The sequence below is a fragment of the Acanthaster planci genome, linkage group LG02, assembly GCF_054643075.1.
Source record: "Acanthaster planci isolate LZ-2023a linkage group LG02, COTS_SCS, whole genome shotgun sequence".
Taxonomy (NCBI): domain Eukaryota; kingdom Metazoa; phylum Echinodermata; class Asteroidea; order Valvatida; family Acanthasteridae; genus Acanthaster; species Acanthaster planci.
In genome coordinates, this window is record NC_141778.1 from 11,795,876 (window position 1) to 11,821,045 (window position 25,170).

The 25,170-nt window shown below is 40.7% G+C and overlaps 3 protein-coding genes across 4 annotated transcripts in view; 1 reads left to right on the forward strand and 2 right to left on the reverse strand.

The window, feature by feature from the left end:
• Positions 1-2,481: 2,481 nt before the first annotated feature.
• LOC110978323 (methyltransferase-like protein 27) lies at positions 2,482-8,752 on the reverse strand. Of its 2 annotated transcripts, XM_022233235.2 has the most exons (6): positions 8,144-8,752; positions 7,725-7,893; positions 5,790-5,912; positions 5,291-5,426; positions 5,023-5,115; positions 2,482-3,722 (listed from the first exon to the last, which is right to left on the reverse strand). In XM_022233235.2, the coding sequence occupies exons 2-6, from the start codon at positions 7,872-7,874 to the stop codon at positions 3,520-3,522; spliced, it is 705 nt and encodes a 234-aa protein (XP_022088927.1). In that variant the 5' UTR covers positions 7,875-7,893; positions 8,144-8,752; the 3' UTR covers positions 2,482-3,519. The 2 variants fall into 2 exon arrangements, with proteins under 2 accessions (XP_022088927.1, XP_022088926.1); XM_022233234.2 differs by having other exon boundaries at positions 7,725-8,751.
• Positions 8,753-9,519: 767 nt separating this feature from the next.
• ints9 (integrator complex subunit 9) overlaps positions 9,520-25,170 on the forward strand; it is a 42,758-nt gene continuing 27,107 nt past the window's right edge. Inside the window, exon 1 of the mRNA XM_087149160.1 lies at positions 9,520-9,667. Within this exon, the coding sequence (XP_087005286.1) occupies positions 9,614-9,667 (54 nt within the window). The 5' untranslated portion in view covers positions 9,520-9,613. The remainder of the gene's footprint in view (positions 9,668-25,170) is intronic.
• On the reverse strand, positions 13,324-24,400 carry LOC110978308 (methyltransferase-like protein 27). The gene is made up of 5 exons (XM_022233210.2): positions 23,849-24,400; positions 17,763-17,885; positions 17,466-17,601; positions 16,908-17,000; positions 13,324-16,505 (listed from the first exon to the last, which is right to left on the reverse strand). The coding sequence occupies exons 1-5, from the start codon at positions 23,996-23,998 to the stop codon at positions 16,288-16,290; spliced, it is 720 nt and encodes a 239-aa protein (XP_022088902.1). The 5' UTR covers positions 23,999-24,400; the 3' UTR covers positions 13,324-16,287.

The window sequence follows — 25,170 nt, forward strand, 5'->3', positions numbered from 1 at the left end:
TGACGGATTCATTCTGCGGAAATTAAAATGTTATGAAATTTAAAAATAATTTCTGCACGTCCGTTGATGTTTTAGCTTACAGTACTTACAGTACAAAACTTAAGTTTTTACTTCAACGAGAATTTCGATTTGGTCAGCAGAACATCCAAACTGGTTAGAGAATTCAGAAAATAAGTTCAGAATCTTCAGACGTTCTCTAAAGAGTGATGCTAACGAACCATAAGCACACGTTTCCCACGTCACCCAATTCTTAGTGGTCACGGAGTATTAACCAAGGCGGTAAGAACTCCCAAGCCGGCCCCCGCTTACTTCCTGCGTCACTGCCCAACACGTTAAAGACACGTCGATCGTCGCGTAAATCGGCAGGGGTTTTCCACGGAAAATCCTCCCTGAAGGTCGTGAAATCGAAGAGGACCATTTTGTCTTCTGCTATCACAAAAGTGATGATGAAGAACCGTAAGTACAGTTTTCCCGCGTCACCCAATGCCCAGCAGTCACGGATTAACCTAGGCGGTAAGAACTCTCCAAACTGGCCCCGCTTACTTCATGTGTCGCCACCCCATCAAGTTAACGACCCCAGCACACCTTGGCGCAAATCGGCCGGGGCTTCCACCCAAAATCTCTTCTGAAGGTCATGAGATCAAAGAGAACCATTCTGTCCTCTAGTAACTGATCTGGAGGTATAGCAGGCACAGAAAGGCATCCAGGAATGTCTATGGACCTGTTTGTTTCGCGCAGATCTGGAAAGTGATCCTTGATCCGGTGAACGCTGTTCACTGACTCCAGAACCCGCTTAATGGATGGAGCAAACGAGCTTTTGTATACCCAGCAAGAAATGAGACCGAGGGGTACCCCCCCCAACATTTCCAATCCCTATACACATTCCAGACTATTGTTACTTAACACATCCCCCCCCAAGATGTCTCAAAGGAATTCCCCAGATTCCTGCGAGACAATGACCAACACAAAGCAGGGGGGGTTCTCTCCGTCTCACACCTTGCTGCATATGAGCTTTTGGGTCACAGACCGAAACTAACGGGCCCTTGATGATGGACCTGAGAGACGGGGATGTTCAACTTCTTGCACGTCTCCTGTTCCTTAGACAATGGGTCGTATGAATAAAACCTAGCAAATGCTATGAAGTTCAAGCAAAAGCATTTACTCAGAAATAAAAGCATTAAGAATACGCAATTGCTTGAATTTGTATGAATAAAATGTTTCTTTTACTGTTCAGCATCTGCATGTACAAATAGTAGCAAATGCTTTATGCTTGTGGCCGACTTCACAGCCGAACAGTTTGGCACAATAGGGCCTCCGTTGTCTGCACGTACAGACACACAAAGTGCAGCACGGTGCGATATCGTGAGGCCTCAGCATGGCAGATAAGCACAGTGGCAGTAATTTTGATAGCAAAACCTTGAAGAAACTTTCTCTGCCACTCTCAAATCGGTACAACTGCCTGCGTCCGGTTTCTTGAGATTCCCTCCTAAAGGCATACAACTTTTCGTTTCGAATGACATTCATGAACGCTACCATTTTGAGCATTAGTAAATGCTCCTCGTTTTCAAGCTTACCCTGACCCAGTCTTGAAAAATGTCAAGTAAATACTCCAATTCTGTAGAACTTCTCATTTTTATTCATAAAACAAGAAGCAACTGCTCATTGTCAAGCACAAGCTTAAAGAGTAAAAAATAAATACTTTTACTTTTTACACGAGTAAATGCTTCAAAAATGGGAGTAAAAGCAAACGCTACTTTTTATTCATACGATCCATTATGCTACGTGTACGTATCTTGCCGCTGTCCTCGCTTGGCTGCTATACCTGCGAATATTCGTGCAGCTTAGATCAAAGGGGAAAACGTAATCATAAAATGTAATAGCGGCAAGATTCTCCAATTACGACGTTCATTTTATATACCGAAGATTTTTTTAAAAAATAATTTATCAAGAAGTAGAACAACATGTTCACGACATTAAGCACGATGAGCGAGGTGTCAACTTGTGCGACCTTGAGTACCGGTACCGCAAATGGAAGGAAATTTGTCTTCTTTTTATCGGACTGTTTTCAGACGTAATTAAAATCCCTATAACCCCTGAAGTTTCGTACAAATTGCATAAAGCCTTGATGAGCTTGGCATCGCAAAAGCTGCGCTCCGACCACAAAGAATTGGGCCTACAACTAATGGATTTATTTTCATTTATCACGTCTTTAAACGTGTGAGAAAGACGTTCTGTGTGTTATTGATGCTATTTCAAGTCTGAAGTGACATATCTCTCCCTACATGAAATAGCCGGCCTGACCACTGGACTGTCCTCGTTATTTCTGGAACTTGATTAACAGGACAAGCACCAAGACGTCATGACTAACTACAGGAATGTCACACTCATTCTATCGAAATGATGGGCACCCGACTGTAGTATTATGTAACTGTAAAGAATACGTGAAACCACTGTAATTTCATGACGACACAATAGAATAGCTGCAATCAATTTATTTTAATTCAACCCTTCAAAATGCACATTTTCTTCTCAGTTGACCTTATTTTCAAGTTTGTTTCACTACTTCAAAGGGTATTTTACTGCTTTTTGTTATTTGTTATGCTAATAAGTATTTCCCTATCCACGATGCTGATTCATTGTTGATCATTTGCATAGCAATAAACAAGCATCATTCCCTAAAGTAGGTTTTTTTCTTGGTTTACAATTCCAGAAAAGCCTGTGTAGTGAACCGTGTCTTCCATGGCTAATAACACAACAACAGTGCCCTCAGTTGTCCTAGAAAGTACAGATAATTCCAAGGGTTTACAAACTGCACTTTTTATTGCATTTAAGCGAATAGGAATGTACAAGAGTAATTCATACATTGAAGAAGAGCACAGAGTTATAGAAAGATTGTGCCTAAGAAAAATGCAGTCACACGTTAAACCATTTCCTTTCTACTTTCTATTCATCCTTTTTAGTGATTAAATTAGCTTCTCTCACAAATTGCTAGTGTTGGTTATATACCGAGAACCCTAAACCGGGTCTGGATGATCTATGAATCAAATTCATTGTCTGTTACGATGATCACTGTTGGTCATTATGAAAGTCGATAGCTTAAATATTGAGTTGACAAACAAGACATTTAGTAGCGAATCCATGAGCAGTAGCGATTTCCTTTTGAAAGAATGTGATCTCAATAACACAGAAGCATTCTTGTTTGTCGCTTCAATTTCTAAAGAAAAATATCAGAAATGTAAACCGCTATCACCTGCTTACTGACGACACGTATCGGTACTTTAATGCCTACTTTTCTTTATTGTTAATAATTGTTCTTAATTGCTTTTTAGTTGAGACTCTTTCCTTTTGCCCTTTTTTCTGCTCCTGTCAGCACGGTTGTTTTCATTAATCATTTTAAAAGCAGAAACTATGACTGAAATATTATGGCCCGCAATTGTATGTTTGGGTTCACACACCACCTGCTCCCCTTTTTTAAATATTGGGCGCCCCTCTATTTATAACTACAGGTAACTACCTAACCTAAATCACCCTCAAGACGATCACAAAACAATACTCAGTTTTTCCGTTGTGTTCGCATTGCATATAAATATGCCGTTTTTTCTCCAGATACGCTACACTTCGATCGGCAGCCATTTTGTGGATGACGTCATCCAGTTTCCCATTGTTCATACAGTCGTCAAGGATGAAGTTTTCCTCACGCACGTTGAAAATTATGTAGCCCCCTGGAATACAGACAGCAGTAGAAACTTGGCATTAACCTTAATTCGCATTGATTTTTTTATGACACATTTCGTGTTTTTGTCACAGTGAAAAGTGAATGCTGGTGTGTCTAAACATACGTGGAACAACATTTCCACTAATAATTTTCATCCCCACGAATATTCCTAATTCTTGTGCAAGAATTATTAATTCGTTCGCTCAAGTTACTAAAGCAAATTCCTGTGCGTGAATAACATACGTGCACACACTCTTGTTGTGTAAAGTACACTGGACAGCAAAAGAAACCTTCCACTTCTGTCAAAGGCCACACATAAAAATTCACTCACTAAATAAACAATTTTTGTACACAGGTATGCTGCAATACCCCTTACTAATCACATGCCCAAAAGCAAGTGATTATCTTTATAATAAAGAAAAAACTGACATGCACAGCTACTTGGTTACTGAATTAAAAGTCACAGAATGTAATAGAATGAGCCGTCAGTTTTACACAGAAATCAATGTCACAGGACGAAATAAAGAGGTCACAATCATTACTTTTCAATAATGTGTATGCATAGTCAGTAAGGATGGCATCCCTATACAGAAACCACTCCTGCACATCATTTTGACAAAACAGGTGTTTACTTTGTCATTGGTTGTTTAAAATGTTGTCCATTCATGGGTCATTTTTACTTGGTGGAGAGTGCTTTTGTGTGTGACTTTTGATTCAGTAACCAAGTTGCTGTGCATGTCAATTTTTTTTATAAAGATAATCACTTGCTTTTGGGCATGTGATTAGAAAGGGGTATTGCAGCATACCTGTGTACAAAAATTGTTTATTTCTATGGAGTGAATTTTTATGTGTTGCCTTTGACAGAAGTGGCAAGTTTTTTTTGCTGTCCGGTGTACTTTGCGCGAACGACTGAGTAATTTGTGCTTACTGATAAATAATGCATGGCTTGACAAAATAAGTAATTCGTGCAAAAGAAACGAAATAATATCTCGTGGGAAGGAATAAGGAATTCCGAGTGGAAACGGACAGAACATTTTCACCCGCTTCTTACTGGGCTAGTTTAACGTCACTAGTGCTACCATGCTCCGAAAATTGTAAAAGGGTTGTTGCCATTAAGATAAAAATTATTCATGCATGCTTTACGAGCGAAATGTGCGACCATGTAGTCGGCAATAAAAGTGACAAGCTCCGCCTCTCGTGCTTCTCCAAGTTTGGTATCGCCATGCATCGGTTCGCGCATGTAGCCTGTAGGCCTACTCCAGTACTGCTACTAAGGGGATCTTGCTTGAAAGTAAATACGTACTGACCTGGTTTCGTGATGCGAAGCAGCTCACTAAAACAGTCTGGACGCACATGGGTGTTTCCAAAGGCGGCACTGATGCCGATCCCGTCATAAGTATCTGTGACCAAAAGACAAAAACAGTTAATGATTACCACTTGGCAGCGGGGACTCTATAATTTATTTTATTCGTTACTCTAGATACACGACGTAGCATAAGAAACCCAGTGGAAAACCACAAGTTCACGGGTTTTTTGAAAGCGACATTTATTGACAATAAATGCCCGGCACTTTACCATCTTCAATAGGTAAGCGATTTGGCCCAATGAAGTCGCAGAAGTAGTTCGAATATGCCTGCTTTCCCCGGCTTAAGTCCAGGCTCTCCTTAGAGGCATCAAGAGCGTCAATATGCCGATACCCTCGGTTCTTAAGCTGCCAATGAATAAAGATGAAAATTGAGACAGGACATGTTATGGGGATCAATACCAAATACAGAGACAAAAAACATACTATACACATTATCAAGAGAAAACCACGTGGAATGCTCATGCACGTACTTTACCGAATGCTTTAGCAAAAGATCCAGTTGGAGCGAATGGAAGTTGTGTTGAGCCCAGCTGTTTGTACAGAGGGAGCTAGAGTTTAATTGCCACCTGTGTCACGCATGTTGGAAATATACTGGTACTGAATGCTCCATTGAACACGGGTTGCTGGTATACTGCTGCATTATTATATTCACGTATTTTGTTTTCAAAATCAGAAATAAGCCCTCAGATGAGCTCTGGTGTTGAGTACCTCTTCCCCCAACAGGCCTGTTCCAGATGCGCAGTCCAGCAATCGGCTGTCGCTGTCAGGGAGGAATGTTGACACTGTCTCCGCCACCGCAATGTGACTCAGGAAACCGAGAACAACCATATCCTGAACAGGTCAAAGAACAGTGTCACAGTTTTACTTCGCAGAAACTTCCCAAAGGTCGTTTCTGAAACTGAACGGCCATTTCCTTTCATCCATGCATTACGCATCTAATGTTGGATTGTGTGCCACTTCCACTTAGGGGGTACAGGCCTTTAATTTACGTTGGATGAGATTGGGGCAAACTGTTTTCTACACTTTATTGATTGGGTTGTTATAATAATAATAATAATATTAAAACCCTAACCCCAAAGGTGTACGTAAAATTGTATTGAAATTGGAGGATTTGGGACTGTTAGGGTTAATACAAACGTCCCAATAATAAGGAAACAATTCAATTTTGTCACTTATCGGTGACTGTAATAGTTGTAATGAAGACTGCATTACCAGTGCAGTGACTGTGTGTACATGTACATGTCCTGTGACGTGACGGAAACGGCGCAGAATTATGTGTACAGCAGAACACAGGTTGCGCAGTCCAGCCGTTCACTTGCGGATAGTAGATTTGGGCTGCCGGGGCCCATGGTGCCGTGGTGCTTGGTGCATTCGGGCCGTTTATCTCTACAGTGACACTGTTTTATGCAATGCCATGTTGTTAATAGGCAGTGCAACAGTGAGGACTTGTGCAGTGCGACTTTAATTAAACCCGATAACGTCGAAAACGTTATTGGTGACTTGAATGTGATCGATTGGGACTCTGCAATATCAACCAGTGATATTCTTTGTATGTATTATTCATTTTTATTACGAGTTCAACAAGTGTATTATAAAAGGTTTCCTTTGCTGGAGGAAAACGTCGTTATGGCAAAAATAAACCCCGTGGTTAACTGATGGTATAATTCTATTAGGCAAAGAAATCATTTTGAGAATCCTAACTGAGAACAAACAAATTATTTCAGTCTCTGTATAGAAAAACATTATTCCCTGATCATGGTTGCAAAGAAAGACTATCTACATGCAAAATTGGATAAAGCTTAGGGAAATATTCAGGGTACTTGGAAAGTTATTTATTCTTTACTTATGAAACGTGAACAAGGTGAATCAACCTCTTATTTTCTCCAAGATGGCACTGAAATCAACAATAAGAGGGATATTGCTGAGGCATTTAATAACTATTTAGTTAACACTTGAGGTAGCCTCTACATATCCAGCGATTCCTTCGTAAGAAACACAATTCGAAATCACTGTTTTTCACACCCATTACATAATAAGAGGTCGTCAGTTGTGTTAATAAGCTTCGCTCCAGTAAGGCTTCTGGATGTCATCAAACAGGCAAGGTTTCTGGTGGTCTCAAAAATTAAGGAACGCTGATCTACAAAAAAGGTTGTAAACAAGACGTAACGACCAACAGACCTATATCAGTTCTATGTACATTTTCAAAAATATTTGGGAAACTTATTTATCAGAGATTAGCATCTTTAATTGATAAGCACAATATTATCTCTGAATCACAATTTGGATTTAGACAAAAGCGCTCAACTGAACTGGCGTACCATAAATTATGTTATTAGTAAACTTGTATGTAATAGATCAAAATAACTTTGCCATAGGTGTATTTTTAGCCATATCAAAAGCTTTTGATAATATAATCACAATAGTTGAATCAGAAAATAGAGCATTACGGTGTGCAAGGAACAGCCCTGAACCTACTAAAACGTTTTCTGTGTAACAGAAAACAGTATGTCTCATTTAAATCTGTTAATTCCAACAGTCAACTCATTAAGTGAGGGATACCCCAAGGTTCAGTATTAGGCCCATTTCTCTTTGTTCTTCACATTGATGACATTGTAATACCTCAAACAATACAACTGGACCTACCTTTTCATAGTTGTTATTTTCAATCCAATTCGCATACATATCCTGCATCATTTTCTGGAACTCCTTTGGGGGGACCGATTCCTTTTTCCTACAAATTTCCCTTCGCTCCGCCAGTTCCCTTTCAATTCTTTCCATGTCGATGTCGGCCATATCGCTCGATATTCTTCCCCTAGTGACGATGATATAGCAGCAATGATTACAGTAATCAGCAGCCTTTCGTGAGAAATGGTCAACTACTGTACAATATAATGCTTCTCAGATCACGATATTCGTTCAGTTGCCCAGGGCAGTGTAAAGGAAATCCAAGTAAACTCGTGGCATCATGGCGGCTATGACCTCTAAACTTGCTTAATACAGGGCCAGGCCTCAGGGAGAATTCAGGGACAGTGGCCCGCAGTATGGAAAGGACCCGACCTTACCTTATTCGTATGTAAAGCGTAGCCAGTCTAGTATAATGGCCTGTGGTTAAAGTCAGTCAGGCGCATCATTTTATTGTCCAATGGAGAACAGCTCGGAGATTAAACCGGATCGAAGGCGACTGGAAGTCCGGCGAAGTTTGAGGCCTGGCATTTGGTTTCCAGTCCATACTGGCTCTCGCAGGTTTTCTCCGGTTTTCTCATAGATCCTGCTTCTAAAACTGGACCTTCTTCCTAACTCCGTAGTGTGATGCTCAGCTGATGAATAAAAGTTATGCATAAACGTGTACTTATTGCTGCAAATAGCTTGAGTAGCTGAAAGCGCCATGAAAACAAAACAAGAAGAAGTCAGGCGAACGTGGTGCACTTCAACGTTTCCTTTGATTTCCTCATGGACACCTTCAAATTCATTCAAATACCAGTACTGTTGCCTTCCTAATAGGCCTACATGGTGTTGAACTTTTCGAACAATTTCGGTGTCATGAAGTTTATTGGGTCTGAAATTCTAAAGCGGTGGCGTCTGGGAATTGGGCACAAATTCAGCTGTCAGGACAAAATCAGAATCCCCAGCAGTACGTCTCACAAACCCGGGTCATCCTACCCTCTGAGGTCACGCAATGTGTTAGCTTGTCTATTACCCTAATACCCTGTGTATTCCGACACAATCACATGAGAAGCAAGGCGGACCTTGAACCATTAATTTATCTACAGAATACATTTATTTACAAAATGTACAACAACATCAGTAAACGGGAGTAATATAAGTTTTCCCGACTATCTTAACACGATTTTCACTTCAATTCACAAAATAATGCTGATTTTTTTATTTCGCCTGGTGAAATCGATTCAGGGCACTTGCACTGTTCAACTGTTCAAGTAGATAATATCTCACTCTACAGATCAAAACGTGTAACCACAACAAACTGATTTCTCCCCCATTTTTAACAGCACCACTTTTAGACTACGGTGCGTGGTTTTTTTTTTAATTAGTTTTAATTAGTTTTTTTAACGGGTTACCATTAGTAGTTTAGTTCAGGTCAGAGGTTGAGGTTGTCCTTTGGCTGTCCTAGTACGCTATGTTGATTATTGTACGCAATGTTTTCATGATTCAGTCATAGAGAATGGACGATGACTGTATATGTGCGAAGATTCGCCTCGCCCAATTTTGCATGAATCTATAGTTCCAAGTTCTATTCTCTGACTTAAACTATTTCCCAATGTTGCACGAACACTGAGTCCCGAGTCTCAATCTCTGTTAACCCTTCGCCTGAGTCCACGCCTTTCTTTTCACCTGTGCACGGGTTTTGGCTACGTGACGCATGAAACACTAACAGTATTCGTGGAGTCAACACCGTCAGTGCTCAGTGGATACACACTCTTTTTCCTCTTGCCGTGCGCCTTGAAGTCATTATCATACGTGTGTCATTGCAGCAAAACCTGTCTGATTAAAACCGCCACAGGACTGTATGCTGTATGATCAACTTCATCAGAGTACTGTGCCGTCAACGGTCCATGCTGGATAGTCATGTACGAGTATTCTCTTCCTCTTGCGCTTTGGTATCATTATTACGTGTGTCATTGCAGCGAAACCTTCGGGACTAACACTACCATAGGACTCAATGAAATTGAGGAATGCTGTATCAACTTAATTAAGTATGGTTAGCAATTTTCGAACCATTATATAAACCACTCAAAATGAGGTTCACTGATCCTTACACGTTCTTATGTATGACTCATTCTGAAATGCCCATACTATATTGCTATTTCGATTGAAGAATGAGCAACCTTGGATTACGGTACAAATGTTGGGGTTCAATGATTTTTATAAAGCGCACATATCCGCCTGAAATTGCTTATAGCGCTACAAAAATTAAGAACACAAGAAAATTTGTAGGCAAGATTATACAAGCATCTTTGATAACGTTTTAAACGGACTGAGATAACGTGCTGGACCGCACACACATGGAGCAGTCATCCTGACAGATCTGTCACCTCAGGACCAATATGATCTTGGCACAACTAGAAGATGCACCCAAGCTTGCGTCAATTCAATGAAACTATAAGAAGAACTGGGCAAAACGTAGACACGGAAAAGTAGCCAAACACATCGAAATTGCTCCATGGGTGAAGAGAAAATTCAAATCTTTGTTGAAAATCTTGCTTTGATTCTGAAAAAAAAGAGAGATAACATACGTCATTTTCTATGGAGAAAGGCAAACATAATAAGGCCGGAGTGTGGGCGTTCCTGGTATCCCTTACATTTACCCACTGGCGGGAAGGGAGTGGGCACGAGGGTAATATCCTCGTTGTTACGTCGTTTTAAATCGTCGTTTTAAATTTTAAATCTAACATTGCGTCTAATTTTTACAATTTTGCCGGGTTTACCTTCAAATAACTTTGATGCCAAATGAAAGACTAGTAACTCTTTTGATCAAAAACGTTCATTACTTCTTGACAGAAAACCTTTTTAAAACTTATTTTGTTTTTTATTGGGACCCATTTTTGTCATTTTTCATGTTTTTCACCTAACTTAGTGTCCGGTTTCCACTCTTTTGTCAAATTCCCTTCAGGTCATCGGTATCGGTGATACTGCCATCAGCTCATTTCTTCACGATTGACAGCCATTTGTCTGAAATGCAGTTTGTTTTTCATGAGGATTCAAATTTCCACACTGAGTCCGACATGTCCGGATTTTGGGCATGGCCTACACGTACACGCGCACACCCCTGGATATGAGTGCGTTCCTGTACGAGTTAACTTTTACTGCATTGCACTAATACGTACAATGACGTCAAATTACCCGACTAAAAGGCACAAACAAAAACTTTCTGTTCTCATTCGTACAGTTTCCTTCTTGTACGATACTTTCTCATTTAGAGCGTTCATGATATTCTTCACAATTCACCCGTAGAGAAATGTCAGGGAAATCCCGGCAAAACTGAAAAAACCCTCTAACATGTTGTTTCACTTCAAACTTCAGACTTTGTTACTTTAGAGGTACGTGACAAAGACGTGCAAAAATTTGGCAGGAAATGGATTTTTATCTTGTGCAAGTTAGCAAAAGGGACTTTGAGTGTTTTTACTAATCAGTATGGAAATGAGGGGCAAACAACTATATCTGAGCTTGACGTTGATTGCTTTTGGGGTCCACTTGTCCGGTTCATGAGCCATTTTCCTGGCTTTTCTTCTGGCTATAGTAGGATTCAGTACGCATGTGCCCGGGCATGAACATACGTGACAGGTAAACGGTAAGAACAATTTTATTCAGTGACAGATGAAGTGTTCCATTTCACGGGAGGACGCACGTTTCACATGAGTGGCTTTACTGTTGGAACCAAAATTGTGGATAAGGTATCAGTACATGCAGTGCACATCGAACACAATAGCTGCAAACTATCTGCACACATAACGACCAGCCATTTATGTTCCAACGTCTGAAGTTGGAGCGGTGGGGTAGTGCATGCGGTGGTGTATTCACACATTCCGAACTTTGTATCCTTGTGGAGACATCGCTTTGTTCTCCAGTACGAATACGGTCGCGTGTGAAACGATGTTTTCAAAATGCTCCCACACTTCAACATGAATCACTCTCCTGGACTGAAATTTCCGACCGAATGTCCCTTATAATCATGACACACTCCAATTCGCGCCAAATTCTAACTCACTAAAAATTTCTCCTTTTTTGAGCGATTTCCAAATATCGGTTTCGTGAAATCCTTGTGGAGACCTACATGTATACACCTTAGAAATTCCTTGTGGAGACCTATTCAACCCATTCTCCCGGGTCTCCACAAGGCACCATATTTCGAAACACCCCTTCCCGGATTTACGGCCTTCATGTGTGCCAGCAGTAGCCAAGTTTTGACGCAGAATTTCAGCCATCTCTTCATATATGAAACTGAGATTGTATTGCCAAGTGAATGCCAAACATCAGCAGTGAATAATTATTGGCATCGCTTGGCTGAATGCCTCAGTACAGGACGTGCCTACAACTAAGCACCTGCAGATTTTTCTGCATTGATATGAACCATTATTTCATTTTTGTCAAGCAACTGTTATTTTTCTGTTGGGATAGGTTCACAAAATCCTGAGTAAAGGCGAATTTGTAAAACTTGAACACACTTCGACTGCAACGAATTTTGCTGCAATTTTGCGTGACGTCAAATTCGCTTCTCTTTCGCATCAGCCTGAAGTATGAACCAGCCTTTATAAGTGGACATCATGAACGTTGTTCTTAAGTGGACATCATAAACCGGCCCAGTACCGAATAACTCCGTCATGAGTAGATTAATCAGATGATCCTGTTGCTTTGGCCATGTCCATGGATAAAGAATGAACAATGAAATTCTAGTTCCAAAAAGGGCCAGACTTGCCCTCATTGGACTGGTTCCCGCCACGTCTCTTTGTAAGGTAAAAACCAGCCGATTGAGCGAGTCCTGCAAGGCCATATGAAAACGGCTACACTGCCATTCTCCGTAGAGCCGTGTGCTATTTCCAGCCCTAGCCAATTTTGAAGTCCGCCAAAGTTAACTATAACCCCACATCCCACAATTCAGTATTTACCGCCTGGCTGGCTGCCTACCCTGCAGGATATGACTTCTACCTGACGACTGAGCACAATAAATAAATCAATTACAAGTCAAAATATCGCATAATAGATTTAAACTGAAGGGCACATATTCTTATTTCAATAAAACCAGAGTATAGGCCCCTTATTTCAACAATTCACTCGTACATGATTACATGAACATTGAACCTGTTTCTATAAATATCATACATTCACAAACATTGCGTACATGTGAAAATTAAGCCATACATACATAGCATATAGATTCAAGTTGAAACATCGTGTACTCAGAGTTATATCGGACTGTACAGTCACACTGCGTACATGTATTTGGCAATGCAGATGTCCCCAAAACCCAACCCAGCCCGAGACAAGTGTCGGAAATTATCTCTGGTATTAAATTAAATCAGAATCTTACCAGTATCTTTTTGTAAGCCTGGGCGCTTCATTTAAATCTGATGATACTATGGGGAGATAAGCTCGATTACGTAACACAACTGCTTTTTGTTCTGTCCAGCAGGATTGCCCACAGCAATCATTTAATCCAATTTAATACCCTGTAACACATGTGCTCAATGGAAATGCTCGCAAAATGAGGACACCGAACAGATCAGGGTTTGTTTTGTAATATTAAAACCTCTTTTATTTCTTTCCATCAAAAAAATACAAACAGGATCATAAAATGGTTCAAAGTGGTTCATGTAAATAAGACCAACGCCTTGTTACAAACTACATATTTTTGTGGATCAGTTAAACTGAAGTTGATTTCTGTGAACAATTTCTGAAACTGCAATATTTTGAAAATATACGATAATTTCAGCAAGTTTAAAACTAGGCATAAATTCCTAAGAAGTGAAGAACCCAAACAATTGTGCGATAATGTAGGATATGAATTCAGTAATCACATTAACAGTGTAAACTGCCATAAATAGAAATTGTCAAGTAAAGATTACCTTCAAATACATTTTTTCTTTATAAGTAAAGCAAATAAAACTAAGCTTAAATTTGATAAGGAAAACAAAATATCAGACATCTTTGGGAGTCATAAATGTTACTTTGGGGCAACTTTTTCGAGGGGGATATAATCATAATAGTGTATTGCACGTACATATTTGACATCCACATCGATCACAAAAATTAATGTAACATAAATGCACATACACTGTGAACATCGCACACACTGAATTTTGCAACATTAGGTGTGGCATAGTGGTTTGCCTTTCTGATGGCAAATACAACAACCGTGCACTGAGCATTCCCCGTGATTACTACATACATCGATTTGAACCTTGATTTTGCTTCAGTTTTTGGCATAGATGGTAATGTTATCTAGCTGATGAATAGTAAACTAAAATTAGGCGATCAACCATTTAGTAGGTGTTGCCCACTTTTTCGTCAACATAACATTGAAAGAGTTTCAAGTTTGCAGCCCTGCTCTAACAATCGAGAGTAAATATTATAAAAACCCGTAGGGGTAATGCCTATCAGTAACCGGTATTTCTCCACAATACCAAGATAAACTTCTTGCCTCATCCGTAGACAGTAATAATTAACAAATTTAATGTGAAGTTGGAGGGCAAAATTTCCAGTTAAAAATGTCTAATCGGGCATAAGCACCAAATTCATAAAATTGATAATGTGAACAATCGTTGTAAGTGGCAAAATACAAATACCGCATGGTGTGAGGGCAAGCAGTGAGAAGAGCGTCCGGAGGTAGTCAAACTCACCTCCACCCCGGGGACCAGTAATTCCAACTATTTTCCCCAATACACCATGCTGTATTTGTTTACTACACCTCATAAATATTCAACCATCAATTTCAACAATTGATCCATATGAAATTAGGACTTTTAGGCACATAAATTATTGTTTCTTCCCCGTGATTTAATCCACCTTTCACGCCTGAAGCTGGGCACTTACTGGGACCCGGGCTACCTGCTCAATAAATACGTCTCTTCACATTTCATTATTCAAAGATGCAATTTGGGTTGCTATAGATGACAATGTTAAACGCTTCTCAGTTTATTAAAATATTTATTTCCTTTCGTTTCTTCAATAAGTTAGTGTGTTCAGTCAGAAAGAAAGCGAAGAGTGACGAGGTATTAAAAGGTCATCTTGGGGAAATGAGCGGGATGGAAGAAATGGAACACCATTAACCCAAAGTCATAAACACCTGAGACTATTTCTCTATTGCTGTTGTTCGACAACGCGTCCCGTGATCTTGTATTAACATCTTTAAAATACCCGCTGCGATTGGACGGGTCTCCGTCCCTGTTATACAGGGATTCAGGGACCTGTAGCTAGCTGCAGTTTAACGCATGCGATAAGCCCTGTTAAATGTTAAATGCTGAATAGGCTTATTTGAGTTTTTTAGGCAAATAGCAATGCTTTAACATGAATTGCGTCTCAGCAGAAAGGCGAGTAATACATAAGCAGCTATCCTTGTTAATCCTTTGTTGATCAAGTATGTTTTTTTCAATGAATATCATTGATATATCATTTTGAGTGACAATTTATTTCAAATCAGTGGCTTGTTTGTGTGAAATTTTAATGGTGAAGTTATTTTTTGGTAGCGAAGAAGAAAAGGCAAAATATTCTATCCACTCCTGCTTTGATGTGTGCATCAAGGCAGGTCTCTTTTCCCCATTAACATAAAACAGGCAGGATTCCTCCGGTTTCATTACCCGCTCGGAGGTGCTGGGAACTATTAGTCCAATCACTGGGGCATAAAGTGACGATGTCCAAATTTTTAAAAACTTGTCAGTAGATTGTGCATATTTCGGGGGAACTTTTTGGCCGGCGGCCAATAAAATTCTGAGAAGGCCATCTTTCGGCGATTTTTTTTCCGTGGCCACTTGTCCTAGTCATCTCTGGATTCGCAGAACTGATAACCAGGCGTCATAACAGACATCGTTTGAGATGGCATATGCTGTCAAAATTTTCTTGACCGACTAAAAACGATGTCCATGTATGCTCAAGCTTCGTTTCTCTCATTCACCCTTTTTAAAAAGTAAATCGCCGCTCAAAGATTCTGACGTGCTGTTTATATAACAAGAACCTTGACTCTCATAGATGGGGCAAATTTGTTTACAACTGATTAATAATTATAAATTCTAAAGACCAGCTGGATCATAGAGGTGCCACACAATAGTACCTCAAAGGGTAAGGTGCTATGTTCTGAAATAATATGGTTTCAATATCAAAACAAATTTGCATTTAGTATCATTGGTCAGCATCACTGTTTGTTTTCAACTTCTGAATTAAAACAACATTTTAAAATAAGCTTCTTCTAACTAACTGCTGACTAGTGATCGCTAGTAGCTGATCCACAGGGGGGCGCCCCGCCAATTTTTTATTTTGTCGTTGTTATCGTTCTGTTGTTTTTAATGAGCTGCCAATGCTTTTACCTGGCTTTTCTGTTTGTTGTCAACCTGGTTATTTAATCAGTTTCAAGGCAACAATTATTAATACAAGTATAAGCCCCAATTGTATGTTTTGATTCACCTCCATTATGGAGGCCTTCCCTTTTTTGTGACTTCCGTCGGGCGCCCTCTCTATTTGTAAATGCTGGATCTACCACTTATTTCACGCTAACTTTCATCTTCCTCAAGACGAACGTGAAGCAATACTCAACTACGTCGTTGTGTTTGCATTCCATGTAAATACATCGCTTTTTCTCGAGATACGCAACAATTCCTTCGGCGGCCAATTTGTGAATGACATCGTCCAGTTTTCCATTTTTTATACATTCGTCAAGAACGAAATTTTCCTCACGCACGTTGAAAATTATGTAGCCCCCTGAAACAAACAAGTTAGCAGAAACCCGGCGTTAATATCAAAACACTTCACATTTTCAGGATATATTTTGTATGTCGTTTAGAGTGAACATTCAGTGCAGAACGGTCTGTCGAAATTGTTACGCATGCTAAGACATGTTAATTTTGAAGTAAGTTTCACCAACCAAACACAGAATTGTCGACGTTAACGCTGCCGTGACAACTATAGAAGGTCGCGCGCTTTCAGATTTACATTGGTGTTGCCGGCTGTTTTCAGCCACCAGTATACGAACCATGTTGTGCGCAATCAACGTCACGCCGTGCTCTACACCTTGAGCTTTTCAGAGTTTTCATAACACCAAGGACTTTAGATATCGAAGAGGATCTCGAAAACAGTGCTTCAAGGTAGCTTGTAAATACAGACCTGGTTTCGTGATGCGAAGCAGCTCCCTAAAACAGTCCGGACGAACATGGGTGTTTCCAAATGCAGCACTCATGCAAATCCCATCATAAGTGTCTGATCGACCCGAAAAAAAACAAGATCAGAATGACAGACAAAATACTGCAACGACGCTTACTGAGAAACACAAAGTGCCAAGAGTTATCTGAAAATTCTGTCCTTTTTTCAACATATATTATCAATTTTTCAGTAACAAGCACCCTTTTCCCGGTGCTTGACTGTCTTCTCCAAGAAGGACCTGCTTGTGCCATAGCGGTATATTACATTACACATAGCATGCCCTTTTGACACACTGCTGACGCAATAGGAGGGCGATGTTTGAAGAGGATCAATTTAGAGTAAACACAATGATTTTACCGAAACCAAATAACGCCTTCCCATTCTGTTCGCCACATACCTCAAATAGGCTAATGTTTCCACCCACTAAAGTGGGGTGAACTTCAGTAATTTTGTAAGAAGCGTATAATACTTCGGTGAAATATCTACGCCCTATTCGTCAACGACAAGAGGAATTGTATTTACCGTCCTGAAAAGGCAGGCGATTCTCCCCAATAAAGTCACAGAAGTAGTCAGAATATGCCTGCTTTGCTCGGCTAAAGTCCAGGCACTCCTGAGAGGCATCAAGAGCGTCAATGTGTTGATACCCTCGCTTCTTGAGCTGCCATTGAACGTGAATGAAAATGACATTGGTAGGGTAGATATACGGAAAGGAACAGCGTAGGAGTCCGTATGAAATTCAGCAGCAACAAAACTTTGCACCCGTTCCTTTTTACACTTAGACGTTGCAGAAAAAGCGAAAGAGGTTATGATTTGACGTACCTGTTCGCCCAGCAGGCCTGTTCCGGATGCACAGTCCAGCAGTCGGCTGTCTTTAACAGGGACAAATTTTGACGCTGTGTCCGCCACCACAATATGACTGATGAATCCGAGACCAAGCATATCCTAAACAAGTGAAAAAACAGAATAATGATTTTCTCTGACTCTTCGCAGAACTTTCCCGAAAAATACAAAAAAAATACAAAGCCCTCAGCCAGACCGATTTCCCCATGCGCATGTACGTGACGCGTGCGTGCCGGTCTGTTTGACAAACGCATTTCAAACTTTCAAACCCTCACAGATAAAGTGCACAACATTGGTGCACTGTACTAAGTACATAAAGCACTAATGGCTACCGGTAACATTGCGAAATCGGCCAGAAACAGTGCCGCTTGGTGACCCCACGACCAGACTGGCCTCACCTGTAAGTTCCGTGAAAATCAAGGTTATGGCCACAAGATTAGTTTTTTTTTTCAATCTTTTCTACGCCCTTCTACAAATGTACACCCAAAAAACAGTCAAACTATCCGCTTAGATCTGATTGTAGTGCCCACATGTACCGTAAGTGTTACAATGTAACATTTACAACAATGCTTCTAAAGCATTTTTGATATTCCCGTCAATGGTCTCCTCACTGAAGTTCGAATGAATCGTGAATGATAATCATGAACGCGTAGTGTTCTGGGAAAAGTCGCTGCTTTTTTCGGAGGTTTCCAACATCGTGTCAAGGCGGGTAGAATTTTTATGTGCTTAACACTTTTTCCCGGGACTCCTCACAAACTAAGGGTGAGAGATTAAAATGTATGTAGGCCTATTTTGTATAAAGATGCAGAATAGATAAGGTAGGTCTAGGGGTACAGTCCACTAATTCAAAACCCACTGGAAACAGTGTAAAATCAGCACTGTTCAGGGCCCATTAACGAGTACATGCATATCAACATCCCTGAGATTTCTGAAACACAAATTTAATTACAGTCTGGTCCCAAATCTTTTAATTTCTTTTCAATTTTTGTAGGTTAATCAATTACATTTTTAATTATTCCCACAAAACAAAATCACCCCCCGAAAAGTGATTTTTCCGAAGTCTGATTGCAGCCACTTTTCAAGTGGCAACCTTCAACTTTCTCGGGCACTTAGGACCATTTTTCAACCGTAGATTTTAGCCATTCTACTCTCATACGAAAGCTCAAAGACCCAAGGGGTGGATCCTGGCAACGATGTACACAAAATCTTAGCATTTTGGGGGCCTTTTTCAAAAGATACTGCGGGGGGCATTTTTAACGCTAATAAGCTGGCCAGAAATTCTCGCTTGAATTATTGGACTGCACCTCTACCCCTTGTGGATCACCAGCTGGAAAGGTCATAGGGCGTACACCCTGGAGATCGTCTGTACTCAACACACACTGAAGCACACTTGACAAAAGGCTGCTGACAATAGAGGCACGAGCAAACCAGTTGAACTAATGTAAGTTGCTACACCAGCCAGCCCAAGGCCATCACAGAGCGGTCATGTTATCACCCTATGCCCCACTGGCATCGCACGCAATGACATGGATGTCACAAAGAAAATACTAACTATATTCAAACGACAAATCTAATAGCATGATGACGTCACATTGACTTCATTTCAAGTTTGGTTGGGACTCTTTTGTCCCCAAACCTGATGGAAACGAGTCACGTTTGTAGACATCCAAAGCCACTCTTCATTTGCCATGTAACAATCAGCGTTGCCCTTCCCACGGAATATTTTGTGCAGTCCTTGAAAAGACCTTTCTGCACTGATATGAACTCGGACTCCACTCGCCCAATGCAGGGGCGGGTTTTGGGACAAAGTACGCTGACAACAAAAACTCTTCAAAGCTATCCTAGCCTCATTTGCACAACGGATGGACTTCGGTTTGCCTTCGCACGCAATGCCGCACATGGCGTCGTCATACTACACGTTACATGCATACCATAGACTCTGCTATGACTTATCTGTACATGTATGCCCATAACATATCCATTCAGTCTATACAAGCTTTCAATCAAGACAGGCGGTAGACACAGAGGAAAATAATAAAATAATAAATTGCATGAAGACGCTAAAATGACATCATTTCCTTTTTACTTTTTGTAGCATTCTTGGGACCTTTTCCCCATAACGATCAGTGTTGGCCTTTCCCCGGAACATTTTATGAAATATTCTGTCGGTAATGCCATGTAACCTATATTATGTAAAATTATTAAGTGAATGTAATGTAACTCAATGCAAGGGCAGCGGGTTTTTGTGTTGAAGTTCACTGGCGACAAAGACCTTTATCCAAAGCGGCCTCGCTTCATTTGCATTTAAAAAGGGGGTAGACTTCGGTTTGACTTTGAACGCAAAGCAATATGCCACTCTACCTATATGCCAATGGACCACTCCGTCCGTGAATGTACTAGCTTTCAATCCGGACATGCAGTTGACTCAGAGAAATTAATACACACTCGGAAGAAATAACAAAAACAATCGAAAGAAATAACAAATTGCATGAAGAGAATTGCAGTTTAGAAGCCAACTGCGTGAGATGTGGAGATTTGGAACAGAAATAGAAGATTTCCAGGAAGAGGATAAAGAATCCGAAACTGACGATGATGAACCTATCACTGGGAGTGCAGATTTGGAATTGGAAGAAAACTAATGCCAGCTATAGAGACTGGTTGGACAAAATTACAAAGTATGTCAACGGGGCATGAACGAAGAACAAACCAGGAAAAGGCCTATCCATGAATCTTTCAAACAACTTAAAGTTACCTACGTCTGAAAGAAAAGGTCGTGTGAATGAAAAAGAATTATAGGCATACTAGGCCTATGAATTAAATCCAAACCGTCAAAGCATGTTCGCGCTATATATTCAGTACAGAAGCACAAGATAATGCTTCATCTACTAAGAATAAACAAATCCTACTTCGAGCATGCCCTACTCCTTCACGAGCACCCAGGTTTGATTAAACAGCAATTGAAGTGGGGAAAGTGTTGTGTAATATGGTCGTAATTATGCATGTCTGAAATTGGTTATTTAATTAAAAACTACGTGTATTTGGCGGGTACTGGCCTCACTCCCTGTAGTTTTCATAGATCTTTTGACAGGTATATACAGGGGCCAATTTCATATAGCTGCTTAACCCCAAATTTTGCTTAAGGCATGAGAAAACCATGCTGACAAATCAGGTAACCAGCCAAACTCCATGTCATGCATATTGTTTTGGGCTAGTCGGCAAAGTTGAGCCTGGTTCAACTTTGCCGATCCGTCTGGGGCTGGTTTGCGTTTGTGGCGACACTTCCGTTCGACATGTTTCCATTTGTCTGTGGTGCAGTTTGCGTCTTGATTGCGTTGCTCTCTGCGTTTCTCATGTCGATATGGAAACCACAGTAGAGAAGAACGCAGCAACTTCAAATGTCCCAAAGTCACCCGTCAAATTAGTAGCGTATCCTGGTCTTGTATCCAGACGGAGGGAGGGGACAAATTGGATTTCTTTTTTCTCCTAACTTAAGTATCCTTTTTTGACAAATGTAAAAGATTTCCTTTCCCTGCCTGATCAGGCGTGTTAGTGCCCTAATACTTAAAATTGGGACAAAAATTGGCGTGCATGACACTTGCATACCGGTACACACCTCGGGATCAGGACCGATGTTCGCGACAAGTTTAAGTCGATGCGTTGCACAAAGAAATTAAGAAACGCTGTGGGGAATCATTTTAAAAAGACACAGCACAAAGAAGAAAGAAAATTTATGAAAACCAATAGGTGATGCAGGCTGAGACCGATCCCCTAAATAGGAAAAAGATGAAGTCAGCCGATAACAACAGGAGATGCAAGCTGAACTCGTTACCATCAATATGAGGACTGTAAAAGACGTGCAGTTTTTTTAGTAATAATATGACACACGTATGAGTCTCAGAAATATAGAATTCTTTCGCTTTTGGGGTAAGGACTCAACATTTCCAGGGGGTACTTTCTTATTGTCTGAATGGCTTGCTCAGAGTAGGCTTTAGGGTTTCTTACTCTTAGATGCTGGTGAATTTGTAAGAACATGAATTCTTTGCACACTCATCTCAGTCGGATAGTGGGATCCTATTTCTTCGCCAAGGTCTGCCCCTACTGACCCAGAGCAATTGACCCGGTGTCACCCTTTGACCCTGACGGAGTAGGCCTTTACTATATGAGAGACAGGACCGTTTCACCTAGAGAGAAGAACACTATGTGAAAGCGCGCAAAGCAGGAAGTTTGACCCTCATTTACAATGATGTTTACGACCACGCATCAAGATGAAATTTGGGATGGAAGTTATTTCAAAGTTTTACATAATCGAAGCATTTGATATTCATAATTTTATGGGACGTAATTCCCATCCCCAAATTCCTCCCTGTCGTCTGATCATCTGAGCCAGTATATCGTAGACAGAAAATACACGTTCCTGACAGTATTCAACATGTTGTAACAGCTTTTACTATTAATGTACATTTTAAAAGTCCATCTATATTTAATCACCTCTAAACGGTGATGATTTTTTTCAACAAAGGGATTCATAGTTGAGTATTTTTCACAATAAAGTTGACGTGTATTTTTAATTTCAAATCGGTGTTCACATTAGGCCAAAACACTGTCCACTTCTTACAACGCAGCTATTTTTTCTCAACAAATGAGCAAAAGAGAAGAATAAGATAAAGGGACAACTGAGCTACTTTAAATCAAAAGATATCGTTTTCTTAAATGCAAATACATGAATACATAGACGGCCAACTTTGATCTACTTCTGGTTAAAATTTGACCCAACAGAAGATTCTCAGTCACGTGACATTTGACGGTCTGCGTTCAATTTGCACAGATGTGCGCAGAAACGTGCGCGCCTCCCTAGTCTCTCAACATTCTTGCATACATGAAATTGCCATTAAAATACTCAGATTCGTACAAGAATGCATCTCCACGGACTTTGCACGCTTCCTGAATTACCTTTGCCCGTCATATCACGCCACGTGAAAAGCCTCTATAGCCATACTTTTCACAACCACTGAATAGGCCTAGTTGATTGCCCTTGAGCGTAGACAGAGAGCATGCAGGGAATAGAAAGTGTAAATCTTTAAAAATTGGACGTTTCCCTTCGAAGTTGTTTGAAGTCGTCAATGAAATTAATTTGTAATGGGCTTTTTTCTGCTTTCTCAAATTCCAAGAGTAAAAATATCTTAACATTCAGTCAAATATGCATGGCCGCCCTCTGAATAAGGCCAATCAGCCTGACCATAAATTAATTTCACAACTACTTTCCTTCCTCCATGGTTTCACTTGACTAGCCTAAGCCTGAGTCCTATATGATCAACATCCTCATTTCCTCTCCAAAACAGTCCTGAAATTGTGTAATGCGCTCACTGCAGGATTCAGTGGAAATCGGAGATTCCAACCATGGTAGATTACATTCACTTACCTCCCAAAGAAAAGATTGATTTCCCGTTCAAGTGGGAAATCCTCTTGTTGTCCAGCTCGGAGTCTAGTCGCCATCTTGTAAAAAGTTGTAGCGATTCAGACACTACGGGTTCAGACACGGGGTTGTGCACACGTTTACATGGCGGCGATTCAGACAGTGTCCCAACGCTGTACCCCAGTGGATATAACGGGGCGCCGGCCTTTGCGACGCACTGGCATGGTACGGGCAATATTCATAAATAAGCTATGATGTGTGCACATGTATATGCCGGCGACTGTTTCCTGATCGAGGCAAAGTCGCCAAGCTATGACCAAATTGAGGTCGTATACTTGAGTTGAAAGAGGAATTTCTCTTTTCTTCCCCAAGGTAAGCAACCTAAATCACCATCACCGGAAACTTCACTTCCCACTGAATCCTGGGGTGGGAGCATTGGACAGTTTCAGGACTGTTTTGCGGATGAAATCTGCGGATGTTCATTCGGGGTACGGGCTATTTTGTGTGAAACTAATTACATGTACTGTACTGGTAAGTGGTGGGGAACGCGGGGCCCAGGTTGCTGGACTCTGATGGTCGATCGACTGACCATCACCATGCCCAGATGTTAAAGGGGGATTTCGTTGAGTCCAAGTTACTTGTGTTGGCCTACCTTTTCATATCCGTTGTTCTTGATCCAATCCGCATACATGTCCTGCGTCATCTTCTGAAACTCCTCTTGGGTAGCGAACTCATTTACTCTGCAAGCTACCCTCCGTTCTTCCACTTCCCTTTCAATTCTTGCCTTGTCGATGTCGGCCATCGTTCGATTCGTTCTGTTGGTGACGTTATGTACATGTACGTGCAGAGTAGAACACAGGTGGATATTTCAAGACTGACCCTGCCACATGAAACTGATACTTGTATGAGGTTTGGTGCGTCGCGCACTCACACCACGGTTCTGTGCTGTTACAATGGGCGGGGAAAAATCCATTTTTCCATCTTTGTTATTTAAATGAAAAAGGTTTTGCTCTCAGAAACAAGGAATACACTGGTCTGGTTCCCTGACATGAAATTTCTGACTCGTGATCAAATCTTAGGTCAGGTATCACTCAAGGCTAAAATATTGCTCATTACACAACATGTTTGGGTCACCGGGGAGGGCCCGTCTGGGTTGCACGTTGGAGGCTATATCATTTCATTATGTTATTTCATTTTCAGGATGTACTTTACATGACACAAAATGGCACGAAATATAACAGAACAAAATGTTGACATGATATCATTTTAAAAGAGGAACAATATTAAACCGGCTCCGCTGGATATTCCGCAAGAAACATGTTATGTCTGTCACCTGGCGTTGACATTGTTTGTCTTTGAATACAAAACGAGCAAGCGAGAGCTTTGTGTACAAACACGAGAATTCCAGGATTGGTCGCCGTGAATACGTCCATTGTGGCTGCTTACGTGTATGTTTCTAAACGAGTTTGCGAGCTCTATATGCATTGACCGGAAAGGAAAACTGTTTTCCTTCCTCTATGCCCTATACTTATAGACATCTGCTAATCTGTCTATGCATGTGCATGGCTGAAAATGCCTGAACATCAACAGTGCTGTCCAATTGACGAAAATTAGTTTTTTGGAAACAGAGGTATCCTAGCTCTTGTTTCTTTCCTTTTTTTTACATGACATTGTGATACCGGACCCTGGCTTGAATCGGAAGAGAGTAGTCAGATTTCTTTTGTCTGGGAACCAGACTAGGGATATCCAAGGTCTGATGGCTGGCCTTGAATTATTGTCCAGTCATCCTGTTCACTATCTTTAAATACGATTGTTTGTTGTTTAGTTACTCCAATTGCGCTGTATAACTTCAAACATGACGGCGCCCTGTAGGGCTAAAAAGCCGACAAGGAATTTCACCGAATTCTTATGAAACCTTAAAACTAATGGAAATTTGTGTAATAAATAATCTACATTTGCTTGAATGGAAAAGTG

Coding starts and splice junctions, on each gene's coding strand:
- LOC110978308 (XM_022233210.2), bottom strand. CDS start 23,998: ATGGCCGACATCGACAAGGCAAGAATTGAAAGGGAAGTGGAAGAACGG. Junction 17,602..17,762: donor CAGGCCTGCTGGGCGAACAG/GTACGTCAAATC, acceptor GTTCAATGGCAG/CTCAAGAAGCGAGGGTATCA. Junction 17,001..17,465: donor TCGCCTGCCTTTTCAGGACG/GTAAATACAATT, acceptor CGGGTCGATCAG/ACACTTATGATGGGATTTGC.
- LOC110978323 (XM_022233235.2), bottom strand. CDS start 7,874: ATGGCCGACATCGACATGGAAAGAATTGAAAGGGAACTGGCGGAGCGA. Junction 5,913..7,724: donor AAAATAACAACTATGAAAAG/GTAGGTCCAGTT, acceptor TGACCTGTTCAG/GATATGGTTGTTCTCGGTTT. Junction 5,116..5,290: donor TCGCTTACCTATTGAAGATG/GTAAAGTGCCGG, acceptor TTTTGGTCACAG/ATACTTATGACGGGATCGGC.